General features: G+C 39.9%; 1 protein-coding gene across 3 annotated transcripts; it reads right to left on the reverse strand.

Moving 5' to 3' along the window:
- Nucleotides 1–338: 338 nt before the first annotated feature.
- LOC126712478 (uncharacterized) lies at nucleotides 339–2,640 on the reverse strand. 3 transcript variants are annotated; one of them, XM_050411812.1, is made up of 3 exons: nucleotides 2,514–2,640; nucleotides 1,708–1,823; nucleotides 339–778 (listed from the first exon to the last, which is right to left on the reverse strand). In XM_050411812.1, exons 2-3 carry the CDS (start codon nucleotides 1,811–1,813, stop codon nucleotides 639–641), a joined length of 246 nt encoding a protein of 81 aa, XP_050267769.1. In that variant the 5' UTR covers nucleotides 1,814–1,823; nucleotides 2,514–2,640; the 3' UTR covers nucleotides 339–638. The 3 variants fall into 3 exon arrangements, with proteins under 3 accessions (XP_050267769.1, XP_050267771.1, XP_050267770.1); XM_050411814.1 differs by having other exon boundaries at nucleotides 1,708–1,815; nucleotides 2,514–2,637; XM_050411813.1 differs by having other exon boundaries at nucleotides 1,708–1,827; nucleotides 2,514–2,633.
- Nucleotides 2,641–9,632: the final 6,992 nt, after the last annotated feature.

The raw sequence follows: 9,632 nt of genomic DNA on the forward strand, positions 1-9,632 counted from the left end.
TTGGTTACTACTACTAATGCCATATTGGTTACAACTTACAAAATCCCTGTTTTAGAAAAATCCAAAATATAGTTCAGTTTTTGCTCCGTATGTTTTTGTATTTGGACAAGACCTTTTCATTTGAATTAGAATAATACAGGTGTCCATTTATTTGCTTTTAATCAAATGCGGGAAAATATACATTTGTTTTTTGCATCCCCCCTCTTGTAGAAGGAAGGCAATAGGAACCAAATTAGAGAATAGTTTTCTAAACCAAAAGTACAAAAATTTCCGAAATCGGACTTCGATGTTTCTAGTGTCAGCAATGTATGCATTAGGATATATAAAAAGGGAGAGAGTTTTCAAATAACATTATCAAATTGACAGAAATTTGTACTTGCTCACCCACTTTTAGCTAAGTGGATATGGAATATGCAAACCATGTGCCTCAATCTTATGATTATTTGGAGTTTGGACATGAACCCAATGCCTCCAAAGAGTAGACTCTAGTATGGAAAAAAAAAAGGTCATTAAAATGTTTAGACACAATAAAATAGGTTGCAATGAGCGGGGGAAGATATGAATAACAATCCTTGGAAAGATGAATGAATCCAAAGGAATACCAAATGCAGTTTATCAAAAACTTCACTACTTCACTATCAGTGACCTTGCATATCAAGCATCTCATCCAGACCTTTCAATCTCTCTAATCCTTCACTAATCAAGAAACGGATCCTTTGCTTGTCATTGCAGTTACGGTTTTTCTCCATCTCTTGTCTAATCGTCTGTCTCAATTCAGCTGTAAGATTCAATGCATTTCAGATATTCTATCAGATTTCCATTTATCCAATGTTATGGGAGAGCATAGACTCTTTTGGAAACAGTTAGCATAGATAATCAGTTTGATGTAATGCAAAGGAAAATTTGATAAAAAAATGAAAGAATATTTAACAAACTGTGAAGTAATAATAAGAAGTTGAATGATCAACTGAAATAGGACTTGATAAATTCATGTGTTACCAGAATGCCAACCTATTACCTTAGCAATACATTGGTGAATGTAATTCCCCAAAAAAAGTCACAAGTGTGTGCCCGTGTTTTTCCTTTTTACTGGAAATCAATGTATATTGTAAGGATTGTGATGGTCAGTAGACCCGGAAAATGATTTTTTCCGGGCAAAAGAATTCCTGATAAGTACAAGGTAGTGTTTAACTGGTAAGCTAGGAGGAACTTGTCTACATGTTTTAGCCAGACCAGAGATGACAGAACTTTGCAATATGGTCTTTTCCCCAAATTTCCAGCCCACCAAATCTACTAAAAATTTCTTTGATTTCATTGAAAGTTCCTCGGAGGGGAAACAGTTGCATAGCATACAAAAGCAACAGAAATAGTTGTCAATGCAATGGATTTTCATTAAGTTTGGGGTCCCAACAGTATGACAATTTAAAATTAATTAATTACCAATAATTCATGGGTTTCGCTAGAGGTGAAGCCACAGCTGAGTGTCAAGCAAAGAGAAATGCCAAGGAGTAGAGTTGTAGAAGAACATACCAGAATGGCACAGATTTGTCAGATCACATTAGTAACTAAATGAAATCTATCTCCCTTAAGTTAGGCAAAGAGCTTTGTCAGACTACATTAGTGACTAACTGAAATCTATCCTCCTCACTAATTTCTCAAGAAATATTATCATTAATTAGATACATATTTTTCTAAGCAAAGTTTCACCTCTAGCATGAACAGGGGCTCTCTGAGCAGTCCTCAGTGCCTGCCTGTAAAGATTCAGCACTCGAGCACGGAGAAGAAAATCCTGCAAATCAAAGGGGAGAACCATAACTGATTCTCTTCCTCAACACCATATTTCCACATCAAAACACACCCAAAACAGCAACAATATAATTGTAAAAGCGACTCAAGAAAAATCTATTCAAAGAACTAAAAAAAAAAAACATATAAGATCTCCAAATTAAGTTCATAGAACCCAAACAAACGCAAATTGACATAATCATGATTATTTAGAGTTCTTTTAGTGCATTCATTTATGCAGATTTCATTTAACATCTTTGATGAATGACCGCATGAGCACCTATGAATTAAACAGTACATATTATACAAATTTATTGAAGCAACATTTACATACTGTACCTAATGAATCTAATACTAGAAATTACTTTTAGAAAATTAAGCCTAATCTTTGACATCCAAAATAAATAATTAAATCCCAACTGCTTCATATCATAGTATAATCCATATAACATAAATAACTTTAAAAAAAAAAAAAAAATCAACAACTAACTTTGCTATGAACTGCAATACATTACATTTATGTGAAACCAATTCCTAATCACAGAACCTCTATTTTTGGCCTTTGTTTTTTAATCCTAAATCCTCAGATTCGAACAGCAATTTCATGAATTCTGAGTTAATAAATTGCAATAAACAAAGGTAGGGTTTCATTTCTAATTGATTTTTTGAATTAACGGTTAAATAAACAAATAATATAATTGAAAAGGAAAAAGAAGAAGTTGGCATACCTTGGGACAAAAAGAGGAGCGTCTAACGAAAGCTGAAGATTGCAGAGGCAGAGCAGACCAGTAACTGAGGAAGGAAAGTCCAAAGGAAAGAAAATAAACGGCAGCGTTTTGTACAAAAGCACTAAGGGATAAAAACGACAGCGTTTTATGCAATAGAAAGAAGTCTAAGTCAAGCAAAACGATGCCGTTGCACTTAAAGCCAGACACAAGCTTCACGCGTGATATGATATACACATTCTGTTATGAATCTGCTATGATATAAATATCAGAGTCCATTTAAATTACAATTGATCAATAAAATCTCACAGTTATATTTAGAAAGCTTTGCAATTTTGTTGCCATAAAAAATAAAAAAATGCAAGACATTGTTGCTACATAAAACTTAGATTTTGAACAATTTTTTTTAGTTCCAAATGAGTGTTTTTAGTCCATAAAATTTATATAAAAAAAATTAACATTATTAGTTTCTCATCCACTCCCATTAATTTTCTTGTATGTGTCTAACTAAGCAATCACATGTCATTTTAAAAAAAATTGTGCTAACTTATTTTCTACTAAAATATTTCTCATATCCAATCCTAGACTCGAACTGTTTTATTGTTCTAATCAAAACTCAAACTAGAAAAAATGTTCATAATTTCCCAAATCAAAACCCATACCCGATTGTGAGAAATATATGAAACTCGATTGAGAGAGACATATAAACTAAAGCCACATACTCCAACACTAAATTGTCCGCCCTTCAAGATTTGGTATGCCATCATATTTGATACATTAAAATTAAAAAGATAAAGTTTTCCTCAAAACTAATTGAAAAAAAAAAAAAAAAAAAATCTCATTTAACCCATTATGTGATAACTCATAAAATCATTTGGTGTAATTTTTAAACAAGCCACATAACTTATTAGATATGTAATGTAACTAAAAGTATATGTGGATGATTTTATTAATTACCATAATGTGGGTAAAAGGAATTTTCCTCCAAACTTAATTTGTTCGGACATCTTCATTGAAAATACCAAAAAATAATAGTTTGATGAGCTAAATATCGAGTGTGGGTAGCTAAATGTGAACTTGAGTACGCTAGAATTGCCTCATTGTAGTGTGGTTGAGATTTGAAATTCGAAAGAAGATATTTACCCTACAATATTTCGATCTCTAACAATTATTGACACAACTATATTGCGAGAAACGATCGACAAAGGTATTAGGACTATATTATAAAGTAAATGAATCCAAGACATCTCAGCCTAAATAGAATGTTGAAATTCTAAGATAGCATGCTAAATTACTACATCAACTTACTAAAAATTTTGAAAAATAAGAAAGACGAGGAGAAAATGTTCAAGTGCCTAAAAAGCAGGTTAATCCAAAAAAAAAAAAAAAAAACAAAAAAAGATGAAAGGTTAACATTAGGAACTTTTGAGGTAAAGAAGGCTATCGATTTGCTTGATAAAGACAAAGAACAAAATATTCTTGGAGTTCCAAATAAACTATCAAAGGATTGCACTAATTTATCTTTGAAAGAGTTATTGAAGTCCTTTTCTCCTATGCATGAGTACTCTACTAATTTTTGTTAAAGGTGCAAGTTTTCTAGTGAGTAACGTAAGAGATGAGTGGAAGATACATAAGAGATAAGGGTGCATTTGTTTCCAGCGGCTGCGCGTTTGGTTTCAGCACGTTTTTTTTGGTTGGTCCATGTCACTGTTTATGGACCATCTTTTTTTTTTTTTTTAAGAAAAGTTGATGGACCATCTAGTGCTCAAAACAGGTGAACAGTAATTTGTAGTAATAAAAAATATTTTTCTAATGTGTTTTTAGCAATAAGTTTTCAATTTTCAGTAAAATAAGCGGTATTTAAATGCACACTAAGGATCTGTTTGGATATATCTTATTGTTGAGAACTGAAATCTGAAAACACTATAGCAAAATAATTTTTAAATATGTGAATAGTACCGTAGGACCTAATTTTTTTAAAAAAAAATTGTTGAAATTCGTATTTGCAGGTCTCGTGAACAGTACACAAGACCCACAAAAAAAACACAAACACACCTTTTTTTTTCTTTTTTTTTTTAATCGCAATCCAAACCCAGCCTAATTTTGCTCACATGTATTTAAGTTAAATTTTTAATTGATGTGGTTGTTTTTTTTTATAAGATGTGGTTGTTTTTTGATTGGACCTAGCATGTCATATTGCAAGGACTATATATCACCAAATTTAATGTTATGGGGTCAATCAAGAGACGTACAACTGATCTTTAAACCAAAGACGGAGCTATGTAATCATCTTGTGTGACGTGGTCATTGACTTACGGATCTCTTTCCCCATTTGGTCGACCATTATAGGCACCCTTAATTAGTCCCTTAAGTAGTGCATGTTAACTCCCTTCATCAAGATTTATTGTGCCCACAACAAATCATTGCATACGATGCTATGTAATACACGGGCCACTGCGTGTCGTTGTCCTCTCGGATTAGCACTAAGCTCACCGCATGAGCGGCGACTGCGATGTATGCGTACAACACCTCATCGGCGTCGGGACTGGACATGACCGGTGGTCGAGCGAGGTATTCCTTGAGCTGTTGGAAGGCTAAATCACACTCTTCAGTCCACTCAAAACCCTTCCACTTGTGCAATAGGAGGAAAAAAGGCCTGCATCTGTCCGCTGAGCGGGAGATGAAACGGTTTAAAGCGGCTATCATGCCTGTAAGCTTCTGGACCTCTTTGGGATTCCGAGGAGACTGCATGCTATGAATGGCTCTTATTTGGTCAGGGTTAACCTCGATTCCTCGGTGGGTTACCATATAGCCCAAGAATTTCCCCGATCCCACCCCAAATGAGCATTTGGATGCGTTCAGTCACAGCTTGTACCTTCTCAGAATTTGAAACACTTCGTCGAGGTCTCTAATGTGGTCGGCCACCAATTTACTCTTTACTACCATGTCGTCTATATACACCTCGATGGTTTTGCCCATCTGCTGCTCAAACATCCTAGTCATCATCCTTTGATAGGTCGACCCGGCATTCTTCAGGCCAAAGGGCATCACCTTGTAATGATAGTTGCTAACTGGGGTGACGAAAACAGTTTTTTCCTGGTCTTCGGTGGCCAAGGATATCTGATGGTAGCCCTGGAAAGCGTCCAAAAAACTCATTCGGGGATGCCCGACAGTCGCATCTACCAGTCGGTCTATCCGCGGCATCGGGAAAGGATCCTTTAGGCAGGCCTTGTTTAAGTTCGTGAAGTCCACGCAGACCCGCCATTTCCCGCTCTTCTTCTTCATCACGACTGTGTTTGCCAACCATTCGAGGTAGAATACTTCCTTGATAGCCCCAGCTCTCTTCAATTTTGCGACTTCCTCTCTCACAGCGTCTGCATGCTCCTTTGACGGGCGCCGGGGAGGCTGCTTCTTCAGTGTAATAGCCGAATTAACATTAAGGTAATGGCGTATGAGGTCTGAGTCAACCCCGGGGGCTTCGTAAGGATCCCAGGCGAATACGTCCTCATTTCGTCGAAGAAAATTAATTAGCGCTGACTTCTCCTGTGCTGGTAATTGCGAGCCAATTTGGAAAAACTTCTCGGGGTCTGATCCGACGAGCACTTTCTCTAGCTCCTCATAGCTCACCTCCATGGCCGGTCCTCCATTACCCGTAGTTAGGACCGGGGTCCTTGATTGCTATAAGCTATTCCCGGCTGAAGTGGAAGGTCCGCTGCTTGATCGTCGAGAAATTGCCGACACCATACATTATCTGGCCATTCATTGGTCCCCTACTATCTCTTTGATTCGACATTCTGACGGATATTTCACTTTCTGGTGCAGGGTTGACGACACAGCCCCTAGTGCATGAAGTCATGGCCGTGCCACAATAGCTGTGTAGGGGGAGTATGCATCTACCACGATGAAGTCCACTTCCACTACTTCTGAGTCTGTTTGCACAGGCAGCCTAATCATGCCTTTCGGGATGATGACTTTTCCTTCAAAGCTAAGCAGGGGTGAATCGTATGGCGACAGGTCTTCCTGCTTCAAGTTCAGCCCCTTATACAAATCTGGGTACATTATCTCCACGGCACTACCCTGATCAACTAACACCCTCTTCACGTCATAACCTCCTATTCTGAGCGTCACGACTAGGGCATCTTCATGGGGTTGAATAGTTCCTTCCTTATCCTCCTCTGTGAACCCGATTAATGGCAAGGCCCTTAATCTGGCTCTCTTGGATCCTCTTTCGCCTGGCTCTGTCGGGAACCTACCCACTGACATTACTCTGAACGGGCCGGAACCGGTTCTCCCAGGTGCGGCAAGAATGACATTTATCGTGCCTATGGGTGGCCTCAATGTGCCTTGTCTGGTTTCGACATTCGACTGCTCAGGGCGGTGCAACAGATGCCTTAGCTTTCCTTCTCGGACAAGCCAATCCAAATAGTTTTTCAGGTTTCCTGCACTCGTCAGTGGTGTGACCGGGCTCTTGATGATACGCACAGTATAGATTCTGATTGCGTTTTGAGGGGTCGCCTGCCATCCTGTTCGGCCACTGAAAGAAGGGTTCGCGCTTTACTTTCTCCAGGATCTCGTGCAATGGTTCTCGGAACACAGCATGGACTACCTGAGCCCCAGTAGGTCCGGACTGTTCCATGTAATCTCTCCTCGGCTTGTTACTGCTGCTGAAGCGGTTCGACCTGAAGTCCCTCCTCTCCTGAGGGACGACTTTCGCCTTTCCCTTCCCAATCTGTTGGTCCTCCTCGACCCTTTTGTACTTGTCTATTCTGTCCATGAGTTGTCGCACGCTGGTGACTGGCTTCCCAGTGAGAGACTTTCTCAAGCCATGCTCTGTCGGCAGGCCCCTTTTGAATGTACTAATGGCGACGTCATCGTAGTTTCCTTCTATCTCGTTGTACGTTTCCCAATATCTGTCCGAGTAGGCCTTCAGCGTTTCTCCTTTTCGCATGGATAAGGATAAGAGGGAATCGAGGGGCCGAGGGACTCTAGTGCTAGTGATGAAATGGGAACCAAAAGCCTGCGTCAACTGTTTAAAGGAATCTATGGAATTCGGCGGGAGGGCATCAAACCATCTCATTGCCAGGGGTCCCAAACTGGATGGAAACACCTTACACATTAACGCCTCGTCCCTGGAGTGGACGACTATCCTCTGGTTGAATTGGCTCACGTGCTCCACTGGGTCAGTTCGACCATTGTATATGGCAAACGTTGGCTGATTGAACCACCGAGGAAGCATTGCCTTCTCTATTCTACGGGTGAATGGCGACTGGGAGATTCGGTCCAGGGTCTTGCTCATGGCATCATTGCCAGGCCTTGGTAAGACGGGCTTTTGCGACCGCGTTTGTGAGGTCGTTCTTCCTCATAGGAAAACGTCTCGCTCGGAGGGGTTCTCGACCTTCGTCTGTATTCACCGTCCTCACCACTGCTAGTGTCCGAAACGGGTGAAGGACGTTTTCGTTGGGCTCGACGCAGCTTCTTCTTCAAATCGTCAATCTCTTGCTGTAGAGCCTTCCGCTCGTTGTGCTGGTGGGATGCGTGATCCTTCCCTTTTGAGTGGCTTCTATTCGTGTAAGAGGTGTTCACACTGCCCTCTCGTTGATTATCTTGGTCCTTCGCTCGTTCGAGGTTTAGAAAGTTGTCCTGTCATTGAGATTCTGCACGTCCGGTTTGGCGCGGATCTGATCCTTCCATCCCTTACTGTTTCACTTGTCGAGACACAAGTTCTTCCCACAGACGGCGCCAATTGTAGGAGCTGTTTTTGGGGCTCAGGCCCAACAGGCAAGCGATTCTGGCCCAAAAGTCCCTCAACAATGAATTTATAGATAGTAGGTTACAGAACTAGGTCTTGACAGAGTGAACATAGTTATGAACAAGCCATGCAACCATTTGGACGTGGGGATATTCCTCCAAGCTTCTTGGGATAACAGTCCGTGGGGCTGTATCTTCTGCTTTTTTCCTCCAATTCCTTTTCTCTTTCTCCCTCCTTTTCTTTCTCCCTCTTGCGATCCCCTGGCCATGAGGATTTTCTTCTCTTATATAGCATCCTTCCTACGATAATGACCCTACACTTGTTAATCATCTGGGCCTCTACTTGAGTGCCTGTCCCATAGGACATCCTCCTTCTTTTCTGTGAATTGCACTGGCCAAGATAATTCTGTTCTCCTGTCCTTTCCACATTAATGCGGCTGGAAAAGTAGCTTTCTTGCATTTAATGCGGCAGTTGTGGTTGCCCCCCCCCCCCCCCCCGGAACGTCCTGCTTTCTTCCTTGGTTTTGGATGACCTTTCTCCATGTAAAGGGTGTGAATCGGACTCCCATTTGGTGCGTCCGAGGAGGTACTCCTCCTCGGACGCCCCTAAGTAAGCCCGGCCCAACGTGATTGGGTTGGAGGGTCCTCTGCCCGTGTCTTTGCTTCTTATTGTGGTTGGGCTTAGTACAAATACTATGGTCCAACGTTGACTGGCGAATTTTACCCCCACAACCATAATGTGGGTAAAAGGAATTTTCCTCCAAACTTAATTTGTTTGGACATCTTCATTGAAAATACCAAAAAATAATGGTTTGATGAGCTAAATATCGAGTGTGGGTAGCTAAATGTGAACTTGAGTACGCCAGAATTGCCTCATTGTAGTGTGGCTGAGATTTGAAATTCGAAAGAAGATATTTACCCTGAAATATTTCGATCTCTAACAATTATTGATACAACTATAATGCGGGAAACAATCGGCAAAGGAATTAGGACTATATTATAAAGTAAATGAATCCAAGATATCTCACCCTAAATAGAATGTTGAAATTCTAAGATAGCATGCTAAATTACTACATCAACTTACTAAAAATTTTGAAAAATAAGAAAGACGAGGAGAGAATGTTCAAGTGCCTAAAAAGCAGGTGAATCCAAAAAAAAAAAAAAGATGAAAGGTTAACATTAGGAACTTTTGAGGTAAAGAAGGCCATCGATTTGCTTGATAAAGACAAAGAACAAAAAATTCTTGGAGTTCCAAATAAACTATCAAAGGATTGCACTAATTTATCTTTGAAAGAGTTATTGAAGTCCCTTTCTCCTATGCATGAGTACTCTACTAATTTTTGTTAAAGGTGCAAGTTGTCTAGTGAGTAACGT

The sequence above is a fragment of the Quercus robur genome, chromosome 2, assembly GCF_932294415.1.
Source record: "Quercus robur chromosome 2, dhQueRobu3.1, whole genome shotgun sequence".
Classification (NCBI taxonomy): Eukaryota; Viridiplantae; Streptophyta; class Magnoliopsida; order Fagales; family Fagaceae; genus Quercus; species Quercus robur.